General features: G+C 40.0%; 1 protein-coding gene across 3 annotated transcripts in view; it reads right to left on the bottom strand.

The window, feature by feature from the left end:
• The window catches only part of NCOA3 (nuclear receptor coactivator 3), a 94878-nt gene that overhangs the window by 29598 nt on the left and 37835 nt on the right, over positions 1-27445 (bottom strand). For 2 of the 3 annotated variants that reach the window (XM_032217920.1, XM_032217922.1), the window contains 2 exons: positions 2010-2111; positions 505-677 (listed from right to left, as the gene is read on the bottom strand). In XM_032217920.1, coding sequence (XP_032073811.1) covers positions 505-677; positions 2010-2101 — 265 coding nt within the window. In that variant the 5' untranslated portion in view covers positions 2102-2111. Of the gene's footprint in view, positions 1-504; positions 678-2009; positions 2112-19712; positions 19820-27445 lie in introns of those variants that run through there. The other variant, XM_032217923.1, reaches the window with a different exon arrangement.

Below are 27445 nucleotides of genomic sequence, written 5' to 3'. Positions count from 1 at the left end.
TCAAATGAGAAGAAACTATCCAGAACTGTGTTATGATAGCTTGAGGAGAGAGCCATAGGTCTACCTATTTCTTCTATGACCTCTTTTATGTTCTTTATTTTCTCCCTTCACAACAATAAAATGATTGTGGAAATGATTTAAATGGTTCCTTCCAACTCTTGATTCTATAGCAGTATGACTTGGCTCTTCTATTATACATGCTAGTCCATGTATAATATGCCATATGCTAAATAAATAAATAAAATGACTTGGATCTAACCAATCTGTTATTTTACTGACTCTAATACAGTGTAATAAATGTAAATGTATGAATCTTTTAGTAAAACATTAGTCAATCTTTCACTTATTTTATTTGTGGTATCCATGTTGTTAATGTTAGCTTAAGTGGCCAAATATTTAGCAGAAAATAAAATGTATCTCATATTTTAACGCTAAAATCAGACTCATGTCTACATGATTTTTATATAAAAGGGATAGTTTATATAAATTAAGAATCAGTCTTGCCTTGTTCCTTTATCTGGCGTATCTGTCGAACTGTTTCCTTTAAAATTGCACATTTATCTGGTTTAACATTGAAATGATCAATGTCACTCAAATTAGCAGATATCAGTTCAGCTAGTTCTTCAATATATTTACTTTCCTGCTCACGTCGCCGTTTCTCTCCACTGCATACAAGACTTAAAGAGAGAGAAAGATACAGAGGTTTTATCGGTTAAGGCTTCTGATCGTATGATTTCCCTTTATAAAATATATTAATCAAACTGCTAAATTAAAAGTGGTTTTGATTTATTATAAATATAAATATTTATAATATATAAATATATTAAATAACTTCAATTCAGCAAGTCACATCTAACCCTTTGGAAATGACACCACCCCCTGACCCCATGGCCACACTGATATTTCCCAACTGGGTGTCAAGAGGCTAAATGTTACACTGTTTTTGAGGAAAACTGATTTCGGAGTAGGAATTAATCCAATGGTTTTCAAGGTTGAATAAAAAAATCAATACAAGAATGCAAATGAAGGGAGAGAGGGAGAGGGAGAGGGAGAGTTGAGGTCTACTACTGGCTTTTCTCAACTCTCAGTTTGCTTCAACTCTCTAATATATAATCCCAACAGATTATCCTTGAAGAATCAAGTCAAAAATGACTGCCTGGTCCTACTCTATTGAATTAAACATGTACCTGATTTATCATGTTTCCCCAAAAATACAACCTACCCTGACAACTAGCCCCACCCTGTTTTTACGTGTGGGCCTAATATAAGCCCTACCCCAAATATAAGCTCTAGTGAAGGGGGTGGGCATGGCCAGCATAGGAGGTGGTGAGCGTGCATGGGCCGACAGTATGTGGCAGCAGCCACAGCCCATGTAGCACAGGTGAGTTGAATACCTGTGTAAGCAGCAGGCAGAGGAAGACACCGGGGGGGGGGAGGGGGAGGCAGGCGATCTGGACATGCTGGGCAGGCTGTGGGATAGTTGAGCGTCGGTGGGCCAGGGTGTCGGTTGGTCACAGGAGGCTTATCTTCCTGTCTCTTGGCTTGCCTGCAGCCTACCCAGCACATTAGGATTGCCTGCCTTCCACTCCATGCATCGGGATCACCTGCCTTCCGTTATCTGCCTTCTGCTCTGCGTAGCCCCAGAGTGCGCCGTCCAAGGGACTGACAAGCTGCAGCTGTTATTGGATACAGTCGGTCCTCATGCATTTGCTGCCTCTTGTCTATGCGCTGGGGATGGGGAGCCCATGGCTAAACACCCCATTTCCCCCAAAATAAGCCTAGTCCTTATTTTTTTTTGGGGGGGGGGGAGAAATAATACCAGGTCTTATTAAGTATATACTTAATAATCTCCCCTTCCTCCTAAATTTTTTCTTCATTTCAACATTTTAGGTATGCTATCAACTGAACTCTATTCTAAATATTAACTCAATTTTAAATTTTGAAATTACCATACATTATTTGTAAATGTTCTATAGTAACACTATTTTAAAAACTTGGAAATACTTTACCCTGGTCCAGCAATATCACATGGTTTTCGTTTTCTTGAGTCACTGTTCATACTGTCCAAGATGTTCTCTCCTAATCCACTCATTCTGATCATGTATCAGCAGCTGAAACCATCAAGAAATACAGTAATTAAGTTAAAAATTTTGCCTAAGAAAAAAGGTAAACATTCGGAAAAACATTCAAGAATGATAGGATTGTGAAGGACTGATGATCATGTACTTTAATGGCTTTCAGTTTATTCATCCACTGTTATTTTAAAACTCAACTTTCAATCCTTTTTCCTATGTTCAACTTTCTGTTTTCTTGAATATTACTTGATGCCCCCAAGTCTAGGGACTTCCTAAGGACTGTAAAAAATGTAAAGAAATTCACCACAGACATCAAAGGATATAGACCCACGGTGATTTACAATGAAAATCAATAATAAAGCATTCACAATGTATCAAACATGTAAACTATCTATGCCAAATATATTTTTTAAAAAGCAGCTGGAGAAAACGTAGCAGCTGCTTCCACTTCCTGCTTCTGCTCCTCTTCCTCATATACCATAAATTCAAGATAACAATCTTCTCTGTTACCTAACAGACATGTTCTGTCTCAATAAGGGCACCACACTCTCCTACAGATTCAAAACACGGGTGCAATGTACTTTGGGCACAGATGTGGGTTGCTCCAAGTTTTACTACTGATTCGCTTCACACACGCTTCATATGCGCAGAACAATTTACAGTGAACGTGTGCACTAAACAACATGCCGGCAACGGCAGCAGCAATCACGGAACTGGTTCAGGGGTGTGGCCAGCCTGGGTAGCTGTTGGTTCTGTGACCCAGGCCAAACAACTGAACCAGGCCAAACCAGGAGCAACCCACCTCTGTTTGGGCAGCGACACACACACATACACACACACACACACACACATCAACACACACACAGTAATTGAGCATTTTGTATGTACTGCAGCCTTCAAGGGATGCACTTGCAAAGTGATGAAGGCATGAGTTACCAGAATAAGATCCTCATTATCCAGATACCCCTCCAACTGTTCCCCTTTCCATTTTTGCCAGTGAATGTTACCAAAGCTTCACGTAGGTTCAACTGCTACATAATCTACGCTTAAGTGGATAAAGTAGATTGCCTGTTGGGCCATTTTATGCCCTCCGGAGGCTTCAGGTTTCCCTAAAGCCTCTGGAGAGCGAAAAACAGCACAATGGGCAAACTGGAAGTCTATTCCCGAACTTCTGGTTTGCGCATTGGGCCGTTTTTTGCCCTCCGGAGGCAATGCCTCGTGTGCTCTCACAAATGACTTTGTGTGTCACCTGTGGCAGGCGTGCCATACATTTGCCATCATGGAACAATACCATTTCAGATAAATGTTGTCCAATCTCTTTTTAAAAACCTTCAGTGATGGAACACCCACAGATTAATTGTCAATAATTGTGGGTGGCATTTCTTGCTGATATTTTTCTTTGCTATGTTATATAAAGTTGTTCTAATAAAATTAGGTTTAAAATAATTAATACACACAAGCATCAATACTTTTTTTTTAAAGAAAAACAAAATGTGAGTCCAATGCATGCCACTAGATGGCAGCCCAACATTAAAGAACTAGACAACTGCCATTTAAAAGGACAGAAAATCACTAAAGACTTTTCAATAGAACAAGCAAAATTAAGTATCTTGGTCATGCAAAAAAACACATGTCAGCCGCATTAGAGCATCAGCTTACACTTTTTATGTGGCATGTAATGTCTCATATGCATAACTTTTTATAACAAAACTCAGATCTTGACGCAGAAGTTCAGGAGGCAGTATTTGTTTCTCACACAACTCCTTTTCTAAAGAGTCACATATTTTTATAGCACTACAAACTGCCAGGGAGAGACAGGAAGTACACAAAAAAACAACAACCCCAAGATAAAGGGAAAGAGAAAAACTCAGGAAATATGAGGACAAAGAAATATATCAAAAACCCACAAGCATTTTAATTTGCTGAATAAACTGCCCCAATATCTTTTTTAAATGATATTAAATTTTGTATAGCATTTGTATAGCATAAAAATAAACAATATTAGCAGTATATTAAGCTCCTAAATAAAAAAGCTACCATATTTCAGCTTGGACAAGAATAACTTTCCCAGAAGAAAAATGTACAACGAATATTGCCTTTGAAAATTACATAGTTCAATTGTTAATAACAGAAAATTGGTCCGTCTCCTCTGTATTATACTAAGCTCCTTTCTCTTTCTTTCAATTATAGTTAAAGGATGGGAACATTTAAAGGTTAGTAACTCTAATTCTACCTGTTCATCATAGTAATTGTTACAGGCTGAAATAAAAAACAACTGACAAGAAACTTGATAGATCACTATGTAATGGAGAAGAGATACTTTAAAATAAAATTTAAAAAACCTGTCAGTCTTACCCTAACAACAGTGCTGTCCCCATCTTATATCATTTCCCATTATTATTTTTTGTTTTGCAATGTCATTATGCCATCTATTTGCCTAGGAAGATCCTGTGCTGAAAATATTGAATGACATTAACTTCTTTGTGCTACAAGACAGTCACTACAATGCCAATTAGCGTTATTAATGCAAAAAAGTATTCATTAAAAAATACAATAATGAAGTTGGCTCACAGAAATAAGGATGTGGTTCCTTCATTTTTTTCTCAGCATGTGTTTGGAGTTATCTACCCATGTTTCCCTAAAAATAAGTCCGTGTCTTATTTCCAAAATAAGCACTAGGGCTTATTTTCAGGGGGCTTATTTTTTTTCCCCCATGCCCACTTCTTCTGCTTGTTCATGGCGGGGCAGGAAATCAGGTGTGGCACGTCAGTGCTGCCACCATGAGGCAGAGCTGCCCTACGTGCCCTGCTTACGTCAGGGCCTCTGTAGCCAGACCACCCATGCCCAGAGACCTGCCTCGCCCTGCAGTCATGGCACCAACACATCGCTCGGCCTCCTGCTCCTTTGCAGCTGCAAGCAAACAAAAGTGAGCCAGTGGTTGGGCTCCTGTTGCACATGGCTATCACCGCAAGGAAGGTGGATGGCCTGGCTGCGGGAGCCCTGCGGTAAGCCAGTGCAAGGCACATGGGGCACCTCCTCCATCACCCTGCCTTGACTTGTGGCTGCAGCACTGCAAGCAAGCAGACAAAATGGGCAGATGGGAAGCAGCACAGGCTCTTAAGTGGGTCTTATTTTGGGGGTAGGGCTTATATTAAGCACACATATAAAAACATGCTAGGGGTTGTTTTCAGGATAGGTCTTATCTTAGGGGATATAGGGTATATTAACTAAAACTCTCATTGTCATGACCTTTAACTGGGCAAAAAAGTGCATCATATGACAAGCATTTTTTTAATGCAAGTATCTCAAATTGGCTAACATACAGACCATTCCCAAGGGAATGAAATTTGGATAGGTTTTCACTGCTTTAGTGCTACTGGCTGCTGTCGGACTGATCTTCATTTTCAACATTGCATGACAGTTTCCCAACCAGGCTTGCGATCCATAATTCCCTTCCTGCCCCCCCCCCCACACACACACACATAGAAGCCATTTATCTGAAGGAAGGGAAGAGAAGATTTCTGCTGCTCCCTGCCAAATTTCCACAAGGAATGGGAAAGGTTTTTTTTGCTTTCACATTTCCATGAAATACTAAAATGAATTGTGCAAACTTTATTTTTAAAAATTTGGGTAACCTGCACCTTGTTGGGTTATTCTTATTTTTTTACCTAAACCGAGAAGCAAAGAATTAATCCAAATTCACTTAACAACCATATTACTATTGTTGAGTGATTCACTCAACAACTATGCCAAGAAAGCATTAAAATGGGCAAAATTCACTTAACTGTCCCATTTAGCAACATAAATTTTGGGCTCAGTTATGGTTTTAAGCCAAGAACTACATATATGTATCAAACTCTGCTAGGAGTACAATACGTTTGATTAAGCATTCTTTAGAGTTTGTAATAGAATAAGAAAGTACTTTTAATACATACATGATATGCGTTGAATACTTAATACAGGAAGTCCTCAACTACCTGCAACAGATGCTGCAATAATCCTAAGTGTGAAAGATGGTCATAAGTCACTTTTTTCAGTGCCATTGTATCTTTGAAAAGTCACTAATCAAACTGTTGTAAGTTGAGGACTACCTCTATGAGAAAATCTAATTTATTATTATTATTTATTAACTGATGTGGATGACATCTTTCAATAAAAGGTACTTTGAAAAATGCATTTTCCTAGCAGCAGTCTTCACTGGGGATATTCCAAACACAAATCAGCTTGGTGTCAGTCCTTATGAATGCAGCTAGAATGCAGAATAAAAAGAGGCCAGGGCAAGTCGTTCTTAATTTCTATGATTATTTAAAGGTAATACATTTGGAATAACATGAAATTTTCAGATAGTACCGAGATCAAATTTTGCTAGATGGAAAAATCTAAAAATGGTTGAGTTGACATTGCTATAAAAGAAAGTTAATTCTCAAAGGTAAAGTTTAACAGCTGACAAACTCTTTCTCCTAAATGGAAAGCTCAACAGTTCAAAATATAATAATAACTGGCATTTCAAATATGGACTAGTTTATTTTTAGTGTCTTTTTTTTAATGTGCTTCATTGGATGTATTAGTTTAATGAAATAATCAGAAAACACGTGCTTCTAGTACAAAAATAAATAAATAAAACTCAATGGAATGGAACTATAGGAAATCTATCACCATAGCAGGTGTGCAATGCATTATTTTACAAATAGGAAACCCAGAAAAACTGTCCCTTTGAAGAAGAAAAAATCCTAATTCAAATTTCAATTCTACTATGAACTTTCCCAATTGTCTAACACCATTCACCGCCCCTCAGGTAGAAGTCTATATCAAAATCTAGAACTAATACTGAAATCTAGAACTAATTCTAATATTGAAGGGTTACTAAACTGTACCCTGTTGGAATTGGGATTCAAAACACTTCAACCCATAAAGATTATACTCTGTGACTTCCAGTAGCACTCTCCTTCCTCCTCAGACGAGCTGGGCTAAAAACAGACCAAGCCAGTTTGCCTAGAAAAGGCTGGCAGGGAGGTGGAGCCCACATTGATCCAAAAATGAGACTGTAATCATCCACATAGCAACTGTGCTGCTTGAACAGAGCAAGGAAGTGTTTCTACACAAAGAGGTATTAGGACTTAACTTCCCAGGTTTTATTTTGTTACAGCAATTTCTTTGCCACTCACAGCAACACATATGTGTTCAGTGTTAATGCCACTTTATGATGCCTTGGTAAAGCCACACTTGGCATTCAGTTTTGGTTGCCATGATGTAAAAAAGATGTGGAGACTCTAGACTTAGAGAAGAGCAACAAAGATGATTAGGGGACTGGAGGCTAAAACATATGAAGAATGGTTGCAGGTACTGGGTATGTCTTCTTTAATGAAAAGAAGGACTAGGGGAGACATGATAGCAGTATTTCAACATCTCTGGGGTTGTCACAAAGAAGAGGGAGTCAAACTATTCTCCAAAGCACCTGAGGGTAGGACAAGAAGCAATGGAAACTAATCAAGGAGAGAAGCAACTTAGAACTAAGGAGAAATTTCCTGACAGAACAAATAATCAGTGGAACAGCTTGCCTCCAGAAGTTGTGAATGCTCCAATACTGGAAGTTTTTAAGATGATGTTGGATAACCATTTGTCTGAATTGGTGTAGGGTTTCCTGCCTAAGCAGGAGGTTGGACTAGAAGTCCTCCAAGGGTCCCTTCCAACTCTGTTATTCTATTCTATTCTATACCAAGAGATGATGATGTTGATGAAAAACAAAACACCAAAGCCTTAAGAACAGGTTAAAAATAGAGAATAGATACTCCCCCACACCCTATTAAGGCATTAATAGGGATAATATGAATAGGGTCATAGGGGACATAATGGAGCTGAGGGAAGATATTCTTTCTTCCCTAGTATACACGACGAATATTTATGACTTCTAAAGAGATTAATCTAAACTTCATTTTTTATCCATCACTACTGTATTATCATTGCCATAGTATTTTACTGGTATTCCCTTATTAAATTTCCATATTTTCTAATATGGCTCAGAGGAAAACATTCTACAACTTTTGCCACTATAATTTTTTGTCCATACCAGCTGGCCTGCACATGCTTTGGCATGGCTCCCATATTTACACCCATGATGTAAACATCAGCTGATTTTAACAAACTTAGGTAGACAAGAAACAGAAGAAGAAATTGCACAGGATATGTGTGCTGGGTGTTCCCCATTGACTCTCCTTTTGTTGGAGGCTTAATTTTAAATTTACTAGGGCTGTGCCAGCTTATCATTTCCAATAGTCATCTAATATCTTGGTAAATTTTATTCCTAGGAGAAGTATCACCCAAATTATTTTAGAAGATCACAGCAGCTAAATGAACACATGGAATCCAGGAGTAATATGAAAAATTCTGAATACTCAAAAAGTGAATGTTACATTACAAAATAACATTAGAAAACCAGACCAGTATACAGAGGTTTGTATTATGCTTTAAAATATTCATTGATTTTTTGTCTTACTATAAATTAATATTGGTTAGAGTCTTACTCAAATTATACTCTGCTTGATCATTTGCAGCTGCTACCATTTACAGTTGCTACCAGCAGGATCCAGACTTGTAGGATCTCCATCAGAGCTTGCAATAAAACAGATTGGACTCTGTTTCTCCCATAATGAGCTATAATTTGCACATTTGTGGCTTTCCTTTTAATAGCAATAGCACTTAGACTTATATACTGCTTCACAGTGCTTTCTCTCTAAGCAGTTTACAGAGTCAGCACATTGCCCCCAACAATCTGGCTCCTCCATTTACCAATCTCGGAAGGATGGAAGGCTGAGTCAACCTTGAGCCAATGAGACCAGAAATGCCAAATTGCTGGCAGCCAGTGATCAGCAGAAGTAGCCTGCAGTACTGCATTCTAACCATTACGCCACCGCGGCTTTAAAATCTAATACCAATCATATAACTGGCTGGTGGCTATTTGGCCATTCTCTTTCTCTTGACCCAACCCACCTCACAGAGTTGTTCTTGTGGGGAAAATAGGAGGAGGAAAGGTGTATCAGATATGTTCATCCTCTTGAATTATTTATAAAATAAAAAATAATAATGGCAAGATTGATTGAGGAAATAAATGATATAGTGACTCTTAAAAGTTAGTGCTGCTTTTTCATTGGCATTCTTAGCCAACGAATGAACTGTAAAGAATGACATATGTACTGTATCCTCTCAACTGAGACGTACTATAGTTACTGCTTTCCTCAATATCAGATTATTTATATTGCTGAGTTTGGGCAATAGGAACAAAAGCAGAAATTCATAGTATTTCTAATGTAGATATTTTAGAAATAATTAAAACATTTTTCCTCTCAGTTTTGTCAGTTTCTAAACACTAAAAAGCAGGCCAGTGTCTGAAACATGATAGTGATAGTTAGAGGACAGCCATACAAGGTAAATGTTATTATTGTGCCTATTTGTGGTATGGGTGTGTTTGTTACTCAGCCTCTTGATATGCTAGACTGAAATAGGAGATTCAAGATGCAGTCCAAAATTATACTACAAATAAAATTTACAAAGGACTAGAGCTGCTTCTGGTGAATATAAGGCTGTTTTCTTTTCTCTTGCCTCCTGTTATGTGGTGGTCTTCTTCATGTTAAGGTGATTTGATATACAGCTGCTCAAGAATTAGCTTTTGTTGTGTAAAGAACACTATTGTCAAGATATGGAGGAGTTAGAAGTTACTAAAGAGCATCACTTGGGGTGAGGGCCGGAATGCAAATTAGATCAAGTAGCATTTCTTAATTGAAGAACGAAAGAGAAAATATTTATTCAACTTATATCAAGCTTCTCTCTCAAAATTGCATTCCAAACCATTACAAGGCAGACATGAGACTGAGGCTAAAGCTGAAAGTTTGAAGCAGTGATCAGTTCAATCATGGACGTAGGGGAGGGGCAGGGATGGGTTCCTGCCAGTTCTAACCTCTTCTATAGAAGAGGTTCCACAAATCTACAGTGCTGTTTAGAATCAGTTCCAGCTCCCTCTCCCCGCCCGTCTGCACATCATCAAGATGAAGAGAGAGAGGTGGAATTCTGGGAGTTGAAGTCCACAAGTCTTAAAGCTGTCAAGTTTGAACACCCCTGGGGTTTTTTTCTCTAAAGGGTTAGGGGTGCAAGGGTCTTGTAACTTGACAGCTTTAAGACTTGTGTGTTTCAAATGCCCAAGTTTCTGAGTCAACATTTTGGTTGCTAAGCAAGAGCGTTGTTAAGTGAGTTTCACCACATTTTTAAAATTGGCCAGACCCATCCAGTCACATGATGACCAAGCCACTCCCACTCAGTCACATGACTGACACGCCACTCCTACCCAGTCAACATGGCTGGCAAGCCACTCCTACCAGGTCACAAGAATAAGAAAAACGATGTGAAACGACACGTGACGGCAATGTGATGCAGCGAGTTTGACACCCGTGCTGCGTGATATAAAAATAAGCTCTGTTTAATAGGTCAACAAAAAAGAAATGGTTAAACTATCAGGATCGGCAACAAAGATAGTTTTTTTTTTCTTTTTTACATTTTTATTATAACAGACATGGCAACATTAGAAGTTATTAATGCTTTCAACATATTTTCATATATTACTTGAAGTGAATATTAGAACATTCATCTTTTAGTCTACCAGTTAAAAAAATATTTTTTGTTAAAAGAAATGAGGTAATGTTACCAAAGTACAGAACTCTTATATTCAGAGCAGTTTGCCAGTGTTTACTGCAGTAACTATCCCTTTAATGTTGAAGACAGGACACATCATTCTAACACTTTCAGTAACTGAGAGCAGTTGTGTTTCTGTTCAAAATAGGACATATAATCAGCTAAGCATACACAATCTGGGTCATAAAACAAAGCCAGGCTCTTATCTTGTCAGAATATCTGGTTTTGTTCTGCATTTCTACTACTTCTGTTGTATAAAAATATATCTTAGTGAATTTTTTGTGGATGATATATCTAGCATTATTAAAGCACTATTTTCATGATCTCCTTTGTCATCTTAGTTTTCATAAGTGAGATTGATTTTAAGAGTGCTTTCTGACTCCATACTCTAAACATTAAGACAGTTCTTGATTCTAACCCGATATTACAATTTGGCTGAAGATTTATTTTAAAAGTTTTTCATGTTCAAGAAATTTAAGGACCTCAAATTGAATGACCAAGAAGTTACAATCATACTGAACCAGACCTACAGTCAATTAAACAATCTCCATACTCTGAATCTAAGAATTCTTTGTGTGCTGTTTATATACAAACATTTACAGAGAATAAGAAATAATTCATCTACTTATAGCTTGTAATAAAAAATAAACATTACTATAGAATTTCTGAGGAGCTTTGGATGTAAGAGGGTTTATGGAAGGTTTTGGAGGTTTAAATGATACAACTGCATTTATTTGTAAGCACTTTCAGCATTGTATCTCTGGATCAAGATAAGGCATGGCATTTAATACAGCATTCTGTTTGTGGGTGCACCCTGCTAGTTCAAAGTATTTTGTCATGTTAGACAAGATAAACTTATGCTGCCCCTCATTTATCATTGACCGAACCATACAATAAAAACAATGCATATCAGATTTTAAATCATCTCTTTAATCTCTTCTGCTTTCCTTTGGTTATCCTCAACATGTGCTTTTTAAATTTTATGATTAATCAATCAATTAATCACCTACATTAGGTACATAGTTATAAATTCACCGCACTAACATTTCTTGGAGTATTGGAGTATTGGAGTAGTTTATTTATATGCCGCCCTTTTCCCTGGGGGGACTCAGGGCGGCTTACAGTTCGAAAGGAGGGGAAAACAAACAGATTAACACATAAGACAGTACATCATTAAAAGCACAACATTCATACAATTCGGGTGGGTTACGGTCTTTAACCCCAGGCCTGACGGGATAGCCAGGTTTTGAGGGCTGTGCGGAAGGTCTGGAGGGTGGTGAGGGTACGAATCTCCACGGGGAGATCGTTCCATAGGGTCGGAGCTGCCACCGAGAAGGCTCTCCTCCGCGTGGTTGCCAGTCGACATTGACCGGCAGATGGAACTCGGAGGAGGCCTAATCTATGGGATCTAATTGGTCGAGTGGAGGTAATTGGTAGTAGGCGGTCTCTCAAGTACCCAGATCCACTACCATGAAGGGCTTTGTAGGTGACAAGTAGCACCTTGAAGCGTACCCGGAGATCGACAGGTAGCCAGTGCAGCTCGCGGAGGATAGGTGTTATGTGGGTGAAACGAGGTGCACCCACAATCGCTCGCGCGGCCGCATTCTGGACTAGCTGAAGTCGCCGAATACTCTTCAAGGGCAGCCTCATGTAAAGCACATTGCAGTACTCCAGCCTAGAGGTCACAAGGGCACGAGTGTATTCAAAATAAATCCTTTATTTTTGTTCATACTATTGTAAAACATATAAATTGGGGATTTAAAAATGTCTTCCCATTTTACTGCATAGGAATCATATACTAAGATTAGCACCTAGCTTAACATCAGGCAGCTCCTCTTTCCTAAAGATTTTTAAGTACACTACGGGAACTAAACATCTATTGATTGTCATGCTATCTAGCCCACTTTTAATTAGCTTGCTGATTAGCATGCCATTGAATACTTTGTCAAATGCTTCACTGAAAAAAATCAAAGTTGCAACTTTTTTGGGGATCACACCAGTGGTGGGTTCTGAATCCTGTTGCAACCGGTATGGTGCAACGGGGTCGGCCATCCACCACATGCACGTGTGCAGCACACGTGCAACACGCGCATGCATACTTACCACCCGTGACACTCTGTGATGTTCTAGCTGCTTGGCGGAGAGTCGCACAGGCACCGTACACTCCGTGTGCATGCGCGGACGCCCCGATCGGCTCAAATACTGGTAAGGAGGACGGGCGGGAGGGCCCTCTGGAGCACTGTACCAGAACGGTACCTGGTGATCCCAGCAGGCACCGGTTGACCCGTACCGGGGCATACTGGTCATGTCCCACCACTGGATCACTCAGTAGCCATATATATTTCATTCATTCATTCAATCAAGATGCCTATCTTATTGAATAACTGGGTGGCTTACAATTCAGAAAATACATTGCAATGAAAAATTAAAAAAAAAAAAATTTTTAAACAATAAAAACAGTACAACATTAAAAAGACACAAGAGAAAGGTATTTGCCCCATTAGCAATATAGCCAGAAACCAGGGCTCTTGAACACATTCAGCACCCTAGGCTGGGGAATATAGCCAGTTTTTTTAAAGGTCTTACAAAATAGCTAACAGAGTTGGGACAACTCTGATCTCTGAAGGGAGGATATTCCATAGAGGAGGGGCCACTGCAGAAAAATCTCACCTTCTGGTTCCCCCCCCCCCCAGCTGACATTCTTTGTGGCTGATAGAATCTGCAGCATGTCCATTCTGCTGGACCTAGTTCCCAACCCGAGAAGGGCCTTGACCTTAGCCTGATGTCATGTATTACGTTCAGCAGTTCTGGTTAGAAGATACAAAAAAATATCATACCCTTTACAAGTATGTCCTTGTGTCTCAGGACAAGTAGAAATTATTGAACATCATCTTTTGTACTGTCAGTTTTACACTGCATCCTGAAATACTCCAATTCCCACATTCCTAGCTAATAAATAGGATATATTGGCTAGCAATATAAGAAACTTTTACTTTCTTATATTAATCCTGATATAACATATAAAATTGTCAGGTTCTGTATGGTGGCATACAAAATTAGATGAAGAATGATGAAGAGCAATTGAACTTATTTGAGTAGAGAATGGCTTTGCTTCATCAACATTACCCATCAGTCTTTTTTTTTAATGTCAGCTACTGTCCTATACCTTCCTCTGATTTGTCAGGGGCTTTATAATTCTAGATTTTAGGTTAGTTTTAAATAATAAGAATGAACCTTTTTAGCATATTTTTCTATGTATCATTCCTTATTATTTGTTTTCGGATGTTATGGATAATTGAAAACTGTCTTCCTTTCTGTTTCTGCTGGTTAATGACTTGCAATGAAGTAATTTGAATTTGCTTGACCTAGTTGAATTGGTAACAACTCTTGAAAAAAGGCAGATCTCGAGCCATGTAGGGCTTCATACATAATCACCAGCATCTTGAATTGCATCCAGAAACATACCGGTAACCAGGAGCAGATTATACAGGAATGGTGTTAGGTGTGTCGTTTATCTGGCACCATGTACAGCTGCAATCTGTACAAGTTGCAGTTCGTGAATGGTCTTTAAGGGCAGTTCCATGTAGAGTTGGTTACAGTAGTCTAACCTGGAGATTACAAGAGTTACTGTGACAGGGCCTCCTGGTCTAGGTATGGGCACAATTGGTGCATCACCCAAAGGTGTGCAAAAGCTCTCCTAGCCACAGCTATCACCTGTTCTTCAAGCAGGAGTCACAAGCCGAGGAGGACTCTCAGATTGCACACTGGGCCTGCTTGGGGCAGTGCAACACCATCAGAACTAAACATGGAAGAACCTTGTTTGGGAGCGAGTCCATTTACCCACAGCCACTCTATCTTACTAGGGTTGAGTCAGAGGCCATTTTGCCTCATCCAGTCTCGAACAGCCTTCAGACACTGAGACAGGCTTCTTGGGTACAAGAAGAGGTACAGATATAAAGCAGGGTGTCATCTGCATACTAATGTATCTCACCTCAGATCACCTCAACCAGCAGCCTCATATAAATGATAAATAGAAGGGGAGAGAGAACAGAGTTCTCAAGAAACCCCACAAAGTAGGGGCTACAGGCTAAATCTCTCACACTCTATCAACACTGACTGGAACCAGTCCCAGAGGAAGGAGGAGGAATAGCACAATTCAATGCCGCACATCCCCAGTTCCCAGAGTCAGCCCAGAAGGATACCATGATTTTTGGTATCAAATGCCATTGAAAGGTCAAGAAGAGCCAGGACAGATGCACTACCTCCATCCTGCTCCTGCCAGAGGTCTTCTTTGAGCATGATCAATGTCATCTCAGTCCCAATTTCTGGTCTGAACCTCTCCTGAGAGGGGCTAGATTATCTACTTTACCCAGAGTGAAGCTGCCATGCAACCATTCTCTGAACCACTTTCCTTAAAATGAGTGATTGGAGAGGAGATGAAAATTTGCCAGGCTAGCTTGGTCAAGCAATGGTTCTTTGAGGCGGGGGGGGGGGGTGGTGGCATCACCGCCTCTTCAAGAGCTGACAGGAGCACTTCCTCTCTCAAGGAGAGGAGTTAACTATTATCCAGATCCACTCACACATATTCTCCTATGAAGCATTAATTAGTCAGGAGGGACACAGATTTAATACACAAGTGGTTGAGCTAGCAGTTGAGACATCACTTCCTCAGGTTCAAGAGGCTCAAACTCTTCCAAGATCTCCTTGCTTTAAGGAAACAGGAACAGGTGGTTTTAATTCTTCCCAGGTGAAAATTATGCACATAATTTTAAAAAGCAAACCATGATTAAGTTTTCAAAATGAAGACAATAAAGCAATTAATAGCATTGAAGTTACAGTATTGGTACAAATAAATAGGGAAATCAGTTAGCCCAATTGTCACGGCTGATTTCTATTTGATGAGGGCAGCTCATATTTTTGAAGTTTCTTTCTCACAACCATATACATTCCTGTTTCATAATCCAGCAGGAAATAACTAATTTAATCTGAATTACATAGGCTCAATAGTACAATACCCAAACATTTGTACATTCTAAAAAAGAGGTGGTTAGCCAAAACAGGCAATGAATGAAGCTGTCCAAGAATGCTGATGAAAAGTAGCCTATTGTGTTTTGTACATTTTTAACACTCAGCGATTGATTTAATTTCAAAAGCACAAACTACTGCAGGCTTTACAGCAGCCAAAATGTCACCTTCAGGTTGAACATATTACTATTTGCTCTTACGTTCTTCAAAAGTAATTAACATATCATCTTTTGAAATAAAATAAACAGCCTTAGAAATACATAGCAACAGAAAAATGTTCCATTTAATAATAGTTAAACGGGTAATTTGAGCCATACCTTATGTTAATGGCTTTACCCAAAAAAATTCACAGCTTAATATATAGTATCCTTCAATAAAAATAATGAAATTAATATTTTGAACCTATAATTCTTTCTTTTTAAAATATATATATATATATATATACCAGTCAAAAATTGTTATTTTCTATTATGATTAAGAAATACATGTATGCAAACTGATGAAAGAAAAGATCCTGTCAAGACATGTTTCATTAATCATACAATTAGCAGCTGGAAACCACAGCAAAATTCTACAAGAATCAGTATTTGAATAAATTAGAAAATCCCTTAATCTTCTATCCCTAATTTCTGTATAGTATTTGTATTGTTTTGTATCATATTGTACAAAGAGCCATAATTGATTTCTGGGCATGCTCAACATAGTAGAAAGTGTGTTTTAGAACAGCATTTTCTTATGTTATGTAGGAAACCACTACTGAAAATGAATCATCTGCTTTGTTGTTGTTGTTGTTGTTGTTGTTGTTGTTGTTGTTGTTGTTGTTGTATTTTTATTTCATCTTCTCTATATATAAAACTCAAGGAGGTAACACATCTAATACTCATGTGTCCTCTTTTCTCCACAACAACAACCCTTTGGGGTGGGGTAAGCTGAGGGAGGGGGAGGTGTCAAAGTCATCCAACCAGTTTTTGTGCCTGTTCTAGAAACCAGTCTCCTGGTTTCTAGAACAGGGCCTGCATCGCTTACCAAACTGGCTCTCCGGTTGATCAAATACACGCAGGGGGAAAAAATCCTATCTAGCACAAGTAAAGAGATATTTGACTATCTGCTACTGTTGATTGGTATATATTTTAGCTAGAAATTTATATGCACTCATACAAGTATACAGAATACATAAGTATTCTAATCATGTTGTCAGTTGTCTCCTTTTGTATATACAAATATGATACCTATATAAGACAATAAATTACAGCCCACTTCAGATAGTAAAATAGTATCCCCTACTTTATATGTGAGTTATTTACACATTAAACTCTCTGATTCTGCCACCATTCCTTTTCACACCAGTTTATTTTTTTTTCTTGGTAACAATTTCCACTTTCAAACACCTAAAGAAAGGATTCATCATATATGATTAAAGCATGACACTACTTTCTGGCTATGCCTGATCTACACATCCAAGCAACAAGGTCAATTCATAATTTTGTTAGCAAGTTAAAACTAATTAGAGAGCAAGGCAAGTTCAATAAGCAGTTTCATCACATTTTGATTTAATAATCCTCACTTATAAGCAACAATTAACCAAACAGTTTAGATAACACCGGAGACTAGAGTTTAACAAGTCAGAACAGATATACTGAAAATATGTGTGCAAGTGGAAGAGCAAACAAAAAATGGCTCCTTCTCAGACTGAAACAATAATTTATATCAGCTGAAGTATAAGATCTAAAGTGAGATTAAATATAATTAGAGAGCACAAAGAATAAAACTGAGGTGAAACACAGCAGATGGTTTGAAACTATAACTGAACTATGATACTGAATTTTATACTATTTTGACATCCTCAAATTCTACAAAATCCACTCCGATGCTACTGCTATATTTATGCCAAGTTCAAACATAACCCAAAATAGCATGCTTTCAGTCCAAGAATGAATCCAAGAATGAGTCATTAATCTATTTGTTCATCATTTCCTCCTCCTATGCCTAGCTTCAATTATATAACTCTGATTTCTTAAGCTGTCACATTTCAGAATTGTAGACCAGTCTATAGCACAGCTGTAAAGAAATCAAAAGTATTTGTTCCCATTTTTCATTAGTCACATTAAAGCTTTTTGATCCCCATGTTCCATCCTTGCAACCAAGCTAGGAGAACTCCTGCCTAAGAAACCAGAAAATAGATTACAGCAATGATTGGGAGGGCAACATTTGAAGAATCAGCCGTGGATCTCTTTTGACCTTTCAGAGGAGGCACCGATGCTGTCAAAGGAAGGGGAAATAATCTTGAGGATATGAAAAAGAGCACCAAATACAAAATAAAGACTTAATATCTATTTAGGAATATGCACACAATGTGGCTATGTGGGACAACGCAGGAGCAAATACAGTAAACAGAGGTCTGTATTTAAATAGTGGTTTTATCTATAAAGAATATATACACACTCAGCAATTACAGCAAAGAAGCACACACAGAAAAAGAGATATGCCCCAACAGGGCCTCTTCTTATTACAGGCTCTTAAAGTGATATCAGCCCAAAAACCTTGTTGACTCATTCCCAGCATTGCATCATCATAGCAGCTGGTCAGCTCTTAAATCATTACTCTGATAAGGTAATAACCATTTAGGTGAAAAATATTAAACCAAAAAAACCCAAAAAAAACCCCACTTTTCAGTATCCCAGCCAAGTAATGACATTTGGGGAGCTGGGAAGAACTATGACTATAATGAAACCTGGAACTGCCAATCATTGTAAGTGACTGCATCTAAGTAATCTGACTCAATTTTATGACTTACGTTGCAAATGGTTTTTAAGTGAGCACCGTAGTCATTAAACCAACACAATGGTCATTAAGCAAGAATCATGGTCATTAAATAAATCCATTAATTTCAGAGGTAAAGGTGAGCTGGTTGCCAAGCACCCGAAATGTGGTCATGTGACCACAGGGGCTATGCAGCAGTTGCAACTCCATACTGGGCCATAAAGGGCTTGAGGAGTGTGTGTGTTCCCTCTTAATTTCAAACTTCCCTTAAGTGACTGGACATTAAGCAAGGACTGCCTGTACTTCAGCATCTTGAATGGATGGCCATCTAGCCTCTGCTTTAAAAGCTTGCATATAAAGAGCTCATCCCTATCTGCATTAATTTGTTCTACTTTAGTACAACTCATGCCACCAGGAATTGTGAAGCTGATTGCCTTGATTTCTCAATAATGTGACATATCTGTAGAAAAATATTTAAATGATTTATTTATCCCTTATGTTAAGGGATTTAAAAGATCTGATAAATTACACTGAATTGTGATGTGAGCGATTTGCATTGATCAAAGAAAGGGCAGGAGGTATATCAGTTACAGAAATATAATAAACAAAAGGCAAAGATAACAGACCCACTTCCCAATAACAGACCATTTTAATTAACGGCATAAGAACTTAAGAGTTATAAACAAATAACTGAAGCCTCCAAGCAGCTTTGGAAAATATTACAACTTAGCCTCGTTTCAAGATACAATACCAGACTTCCTTATTCAGACACTCTTGAAATAAATCTTGCAATTCAAACGTTTCTCAATTAAAGGCAAATAACATGATCATCAATGTATGCCTAGTAGTTAAGATTATGTTATATAATCAGAGGGTTAACAAACACTTGAAGAATCAAATGTGTTCAAGTTCCCCCACCAAAAGGGCTTTTTATCCACTTCTTTAACGTTTTATATCTGGAACTGTTTTATTTGCTGAGTAACTACTGTGTCTATCCAATATTTTAGCTAAAATACCTTCAGTAAAAATGTATCAGTAAAAGGAAACAATCTATAAAGTTTTCATATTCTGTTGTTTGTTCAGAGGTTAAATATCATCATAGAAACATATATGACAGGGCACGTATGCATTACTAGGAGCAAGAATACAAGTCAAGAAGTATGTAAAACTTACATCCAAATAAAGTGTGTGTGTGATCAGAGTTTCTTCCATGATCTCATAGTAGTGAACAGATCAAGGATCTGGGAAATTCAAATATATCCAAACACAGCATCAGGAACCTCAAAGCAGTTGACAATTATTATTCTCTCATTTTTAATGACCTGTGACTTGAACATGAATACAAACATCAGTTTTATTTTCTAGAACTTTGTTATTTTTTCCTTTAAAAATAATTGCAGAATGAACTTTATAAAGCTTGTTCCAAAAAAACCAAATAAACTTTCTTCTTAGGCTTTAGAGGCACCATGACCTCCTTTACTACCATTCATTCAATAATATTTTTAAAAATCAACACAAATAAAACAGATTTTTCCTTTTATCACACAATGATCCCAGGTGTTAAGCAATCAATGTTCCTTCATAGACCTCTTTTAAACCTTCAAATCTCTCTATCCAGCCTCACTATCTAAGCAAGAGAGGCGGGCGGGAGGGAGGGAGGGAGGGAGGGAGGGATGATAGGAATTTTTTTATGCCATAAAGCAAAGCACCAGCATCTATCATCACTTTTTGTAGGAATAAGTCAGTCTCATATAGACCTCAGGAGTTTTTAGAAAGTAAAAATAGTGAACGGTTGCAGTTCAGTGCTTTGTTTAAGCTCTGTTAAGCTTCTTAGGAAAAAAAAAGAGAGAGAAGCTAAGGATTGGAGAAGAGAAAGAATCCTGCAGGGTTCAAATGGTAAACATAAAATCAGAAAGTGTCTGGAAGTTTCTTTTACATATCGTGTTTCCCTGAAAATAAGACAGGATCTTATTTTGATCCTCCGAAATAAGTGCTTGGCCTTATTTCTGGGGAAGTCATTATTTTTGAGGTGCAGGCCCCTTAACCTTGGCCCATGGCCCACGGATCAGCTGATGCAGAGAGGGCCAAAAATTATATCTCTGTTTCTGGCACACTCTCGCCAGCCCTAGCGTTGCTGGGCCTGCAGCTGTTTTTGCGGCTGCCACTAAGAGAAGGGGCATGGCAGCTAGGGTTTGCGGAAGCAGCCTCCAGAGGTCATTCCACGTGTATGGCAGGCTCATGCAAAGCACGTGGGGCATGTTCCCCCTTTCCCCTTTCCCCCCAGGAAATGGCGGGGACCAGCTGAACATGCATTTAAACATTTTAGGAAGGCTAATTTTCAGGGGAGGGTTTATTTTAGGGCATGCGCTCAAAAGCCCAATTGGGCTTATTATGCAGGTAGGTCTTATTTTCAGGGGAAAAAACCAGATATAATAAATTTATTAAAACACCCACGTTTTCATGAGCTGCAACTCTTTTCCTCAGATGCATAGAATGGCTAGATTAGGATTTAAATTGGGTTGCGGTGAGGCAGAAGAGAAAAGAGAGTTTGGAAATAGGTTACGTTTGAGACAGAGCTTACCAATTAACAATTCCAAAATTCTGAAATTGCCTGTAACCTTTTCACATTCAGTCTAATATTTCCAAGGATTTTCAACACTATTTGTCAGTTGGAAAAAGTGCTAAGAGATTCCTTCTGATTTTTTGCCACTGTTTGCCACTGTTAATATCAATTTATGGTCTGTCTATTCAGTTACAAAAGTGCTGAAAAGTGACTGAAAAGTCCAGCCCACCTTGAATCCATTGATTCTTATCTACCACAAATTTGCTTTGGCAGTTAGTAGTTCAGATTCTTGTAGAGAGGATTAGCATACAATAAACCTATATTCATTTGAACTGCCTGGACTTCTGATTTTCATGCACTTGACAGCTGAATCCCCACTCACTTTCCTGCCTCACTCTGCCCCCTGCATCCAATTTGCCCCAACAGGTTAATGCCAATTGGCTGCTTTGAAATCAAGGCTAAAGTGTGAAATCTCCTAACAGTGGTGCTGGTGAGGTAGAGCTGGCTGGGTGTGTATGTGTGCCAGGAATCAATGAATATGTTTCCTCGCTACCTGGAGGAAGGGGGCTCTTGGAGACATGCTGGGATGAGAAGTGGGAGTGCAGTTTTCCCTGCAGTCTACCCCTCCCTCCCTCTCCCCAGAAAATGGTCGGTGGTTCAGCAGATCAACTAAGGAGAAGGATTGATTTCTGACACTCCCTGCAATCTTCTCAAAAGCAAAGTTAATGGAGAAGTCAGGAGACAGTCAGAAGTTGCTCCTGGTCCCACTGCTGTGCCAAATTGGCTTGTAGCAAGGCTTGATGGGCAAGCATTGATTGGTTATTTTGGAACAGAGTCTCAAATCTTAAGTGTCTCAATAGCAGTGGACAGTGAACAGATGTGAAAGCAGCTCAGATGCCTGCTGGTAAGGCAGGGTTGGCTGGGGGGGGGGGTGCCAGCAGTTGGCAGGCTGGCAGAGCGGGACCTTCGGGGGTCATACCAGGATGGGAAGAAGAGAACACAATTTTCCTTGCAATCTGCAACTTCCTTTATTCCCTTTCCACTCAGCAAATGGCAGACAGTTCTGTGGGTCAGCCATTAATATCATTATCAGAACCAGGAGTTCTAATAGCAACTTCCCACAAAAGTATACAAATTAGACTTGGATTTCCTTCATTTATATTCTATAATAAACATTAAATAATATATATATTTTCTATTCTACTTTGTGAAGACAAAAAAACCTCAACAAACTGCATTTTTACTCAGAGACAACAAATATTTATTACTTTCCATCACCAACATTCTTTCAACATCCACAATAACAAACTGAAGCGAACACGTCAGCTGAAGTAAATGCCAACACATTTTTAAAGCCTGAATCTTTGACCACTCTTTATGGGATTTGATCTTTTAAGCAAGCTTGCTTTGGAATACATGGAACATAGTCTTGCTGCAGAGTTAAGATATCACAAACATTAGATTTCCATGTAGCAGTCGCTTAGTACTTTTTCCTGATAAAATTGCCAATGGTATGTTGTGGTATGTAGACTCACTTTTATTTTGTTCGAGAAATTTGTGTACATTTAAAAAAAATCAAAGTGCTGGGATCCTTTTAAAAAACACTGGCAAACAACATGTGGCTCCTGTTTGTAAGATTTACTTTGTATAGGCCACGGCAAATAGCTTTCTTTTGTTTTTAAAAATGAGTTATGATTATGATGAAAATAAACTTGGCCCCTGAGCCACTATTTATTTCTGTTTAATCCACTCTAAAGAACAGTGTGTCCTTTTACAGGGTAGCACAACTTTTGGGGCATGGTAGTAAAATAAGGTCAAGTCTAATAGATTACCTCAATAGTTTGTACTCAATGAAATCACTTTACTACTGAAGAGATACTAACGGCTTATTCTTAGAAGAGTAGCTTTTACCACACTGAAATAAAACCTCTAAACTCTTAACTGAAGGTTGATATTGCCGCATTGCATACAGCTGCTGAAGTCCAAATCACCTTTTCTATGTTTCTGGTATATGAAAAGCAATAGGGACTGACTGAACTACAGGACAGCTGATATTTATCAAGAGTGGCTGGACTTATAATTTTCACATTTTAAAGAAAATTTTGAAAACTTAGGATATCTACCACATGTGTTGAACATGTGTGCTCTGTGTCCAAGTTTGAAGTGCACTAGTCTTTTTAATACAAGAGGCCAAAGTATAAAAATTTAATGATCCTCAATATATCAAACTTGTGCATATTATTCTTATGTAATAAACTACATAAAATTAAGTATCCTTAGAAGAATGTGAAAGATTAAAAGCTTTTAAATATGTATAAGGCACTGAGAAAGGATTATTCAAAGTATCCGTATTGAAAACTTTCAGAGAGATGATCTTAGTACTGTATTTTTCGGCGGATAAGATGCACATTTTTCCCTCAAAAAAGAGGCTGAAAATCTGGGTGCGTCTTATACACTGAATACAGCATTTTTTGCCTCCTGAAACCCCGCCTCCTTCACCAAAATGGTCATGCATAGCCTTTAGGAGGCTTATAAAGTGCTCCTGGGGGCTGGGAAGGGCAGAAATGAGTGAAAAATAGACCGTTTTTTGCTCACTCCCCCCCCCCAGGAGCAGTCTAAAAGCCTCCTAAAGGCTATTCATGTCCTTTTTTTTTTTTTTGGAAAAAAACAGGCCAATTTTCATGAAAAATGGGGCATTTTTGAGAGGTCTGCAGAGTGCAAAAACTTTGTTTAAAAATTGCCTCTTCAAAATCTTGATGCGTCTTATACTCTGAAAAAGGGCGTTGGTACTTACCTGATACGCCTCTTCTCATAGTGGGGGGAGGAGTATCCAGAATGGGTTGACCTTATCCTCTCGTGATTGGTTTGAGTCAGATAAGCTCTTTGGGCTCCGCCCCCTGGAAGTGAGCCTGCCCAGTTTTATGACAAAGAGCTCTCTCCGACTCGTTGCATCATTCGCTCCAGACTCTTGATTCAGTTTTTTTGCTTTTATTGTCTTCAACATCAATAATTAAATAACAATATAAACAATGAACATAACACTTAGTTGTACAAGCATAGTCAGGGAGGGACTGGATACTCCTCCCCCCACTATGAGAAGAGGCGTATCAGGTAAGTACCAACGCCCTTTCTCCATAGTGAGGGGGGAGGAGTATCCAGAATGGGACGTACCAAAGCCTGCACGTCCCTAGGGAGGGAGATCCCTGAGGCCATATGTCCCCCACTCAGGCCTGTTGAGGCACGGGTCCTGCCCTGTGAACCGCCTGCAACACCCTGCGGCCGAACGAGGCCTCTGCCGAGGCAAAGGAGTCCAACTTATAGTTCCTAACAAAGGGAGAGGGGGAAGCCCACGTGGCTGCCCTGCAGATTTCGGCCAGGGATGCTTGTGTGGCCCAGGCCGTGGATGTGGCTGCACTCCGTGTGGAGTGGGCTGTGATATGATTTGGTGTCTGTAACCCCTGCGATTGGTAAGCAGTGGCAATGCAGGTTCGCAGCCACCTGCCGATAGTGGTGGAAGTTACCTTATTACCCAGGGATCCTGGTTGGAAGGAGACAAACAGGGCTTCGGATTTCCTGTTTGGCCTGGTTCTCCTGAGGTAATCCTCAGAGCCCTCCTAACGTCCAGAGTGTGCCACTTCCTCTCCAATGGGTGAGAAGGGTCTGGACAGAAGTTGGGCAAAATCAGTTCCTGGGCTCGATGGAAGCAGGAGCACACCTTGGGAATGAAGGATGGATCCCGCCGTAACACCACCCTATCTTGGTGGAAGACACAGAGATCCTCCCTGGTGGACAGCGCCTGCAGTTCGGATATCCGCCTGGCGGAAGTGATGGCCACCAGGAAAGCCACCTTCAGGGTCAGGAACTTAAGGGAAACTGTTTGTAATGGCTCAAATGGGGCGCCCGTTAGAGCGTCCAATACCCTGTGTAAATCCCAGGAAGGGTACCTGTGTACCGTAGGTGGTCTGAGGTTGGAGGCCCCCTTAAGGAATTGCCTGACCATGGGGTGGTGTGTCAGGCTCTGATTTCTGCCACACAGGAGAACTGATGAGATGGCTGAGACCTGTCTCCTAATTGTGTTAGGAGCTACCCCTCTATCCAGGCCCGCCTGGAGGAAGTCCGGAACCTGAGGCACCGTAGCCTGGATGGGGTTGAACCCCCGGGAGTTGCACCAAGAGTCAAAGGCCCGCCACGTGGAGCCATAGATGCGCTCTGTGGAGGGCCTGCGGGCGGCCTGGATAGTCCTTATCACCCTGGGGGAGAAGAGGTCTTTCCTCAGGATGCTCCGCTCCACCGCCAAGCGGTCAACTGGCTGCAGCTTCCGCTCCAAGTTGGCCCCTTGGTCCGGTTGAGCCAGCCGGCTCTGATGAACCCACCCCTGCTGTATGTTCTGCCCTCAGCGAATGTTGTCTAAATTCATAGGCTATCTGAGGTGCTTCTGCGATCTCTCATAGTCGGGCATCCCATTCTGAGTTTGTGGTGGGTTCTGGCATGGGGACCAGCCTGTCTGACCCTCTTTTTTTTTCCCCCCCGGCCATAAGGGTGCTATGATTCTATGGCTAGGATTAGCGCAGAGATATTCAGAATGTAAACACAGACGGAGTTTAATGGGCGGCCACTAGAGTGTGTGTAAAGATGGAGTGAGGGGAGCTAAGGCTCACAATAAAGGCCTGCCACAAAGGTAAATTAATAATAATAACAACAAGAACCACAACCACAATAATAATAATGAAATAGAATAAAATACAAAAGGGGGCATCTTCCCGCCTGATAAAACCAAGAAAGATTAAGGAAACGATTGGTCCCTTGCTGGGAGAAGTGGCCCGAAGGTGACAAGCAGCAGGGGTAAGCCGAACTATTAACTCGTGCTTGGCATCTGTCTTTACCCGAAGGGATAAACAATCCAACCTATCAAGAACAGCATCCCAAATTCAGATTAGGAACCCAAGATGAGATAGGGAAGAAATGGTAGCCTGTCTATCTTAGGCAAGGTCCAATTCCCAGGACCGGGTGGGTTACACCCAGGGGTCTGAAGGAGCTGGCGGACAAATTCTCCAAACAACTGAAACTATATCTATCAGAGATCCTGGAGTACTGGAGAACCACTATAGAATTGCTGATGTGATTCCCCCCCTTCAGAAAGGAAGAAAAACCGTCTCGAGAGCCCAAGGCCCACATGGGTTTGTCAAAAACACATCATACCAGACTGGCCATATTAGATTACGGTGACAACCCTAGTGGACCATAGGAATGCCATTGATATAGTTAACTTGGACTTCAGCAAGTCCTGATAAGGTAGACCATAACCTACTATTAGATAAAGTAGAAGAATGTGGGTTAGACCTAGTCACCCCAGGTGCCTTGGTAACTGGTGCACCCACCTGTACTCCTCAGTGGAACTGCCTCTTCATGGAGGGAAGAGTGCAGGGAGTCTCCCAAGGTTCAGTGTTGAGCCCAGTACTCTTCAACATCTTCATCAGTGATTTGAATGAGGGTGTTAGGTGTGTAAGCTAACATTTGGGATAGCAAAATATATGCCATGATAGTAGTACTGTTTCTTTAAGAACTGCTGTTATCTCAAGCGGTCATAAGAAGGAGCCGGAATGACTGTTAGCTCCCTGTTTGTTAACGGCTGATGGGGGGGGGTCATCAGGTTAGCAGATGACCCCCGGCTGGCCGGAATAGCCAACACTTCAGAATACAGGCTAAAGCTACAGAAGGATCTTGATACCCTTGAACATTGGGCACTACCTAGGAAAATGGGATTCAAGGAAGTAAGGTTCTACCTTTAGGCAATGAAGGTGAAGTGCACAGGTACAGGATACCTTGCTCCACAGTAGTAACTGTGAAGGGGATCTTGGGAGTCCTAGTGGACAACCCCTTTAATGTGAGTCAGCAGTGTGCAACAGCTGCCAGAAGAGCAACACAGTTTTTGGCATCATAAACAGAGGAATAGAATCAAGCTCCCATGAAGTGTTAATCCCACTTTTTAAGGTCTTGGGAGGCCACACTTGGAATTCTGCACTCAGTTTGGTCCCCATGATGTAGAAGAGATGTGGAGACTCTTAAGGAGAGTGCAGAGAAGGCAACAGGGGATCAGGGTACTGGAGACTAAAGCCTATGAAGAACGGTTGCAGGAACTGGGTAGGTCTAGTCTACTGGAAGGAAGGACTAGGGGAGACGTGATAGCAGTGTTCCAATATCTCTGGGGTTGCCACAGAGAAGAGGCTGCCTGACTATCCTCTAAGGCACTTGAGTGCAGAACAAGAAGCAATGGGTGGAAACTAAACAAGGAGAGAAGCAACTTAGAGCTGAGGAGAAATTTCATGACAGTTAGAACAATTAA

This window comes from Thamnophis elegans, chromosome 5 (genome assembly GCF_009769535.1).
Source record: "Thamnophis elegans isolate rThaEle1 chromosome 5, rThaEle1.pri, whole genome shotgun sequence".
Lineage (NCBI taxonomy): Eukaryota > Metazoa > Chordata > Lepidosauria > Squamata > Colubridae > Thamnophis > Thamnophis elegans.
Note: the sequence above shows the minus strand (reverse complement) of the source record. Positions and strands in the feature narration are given on the sequence as shown.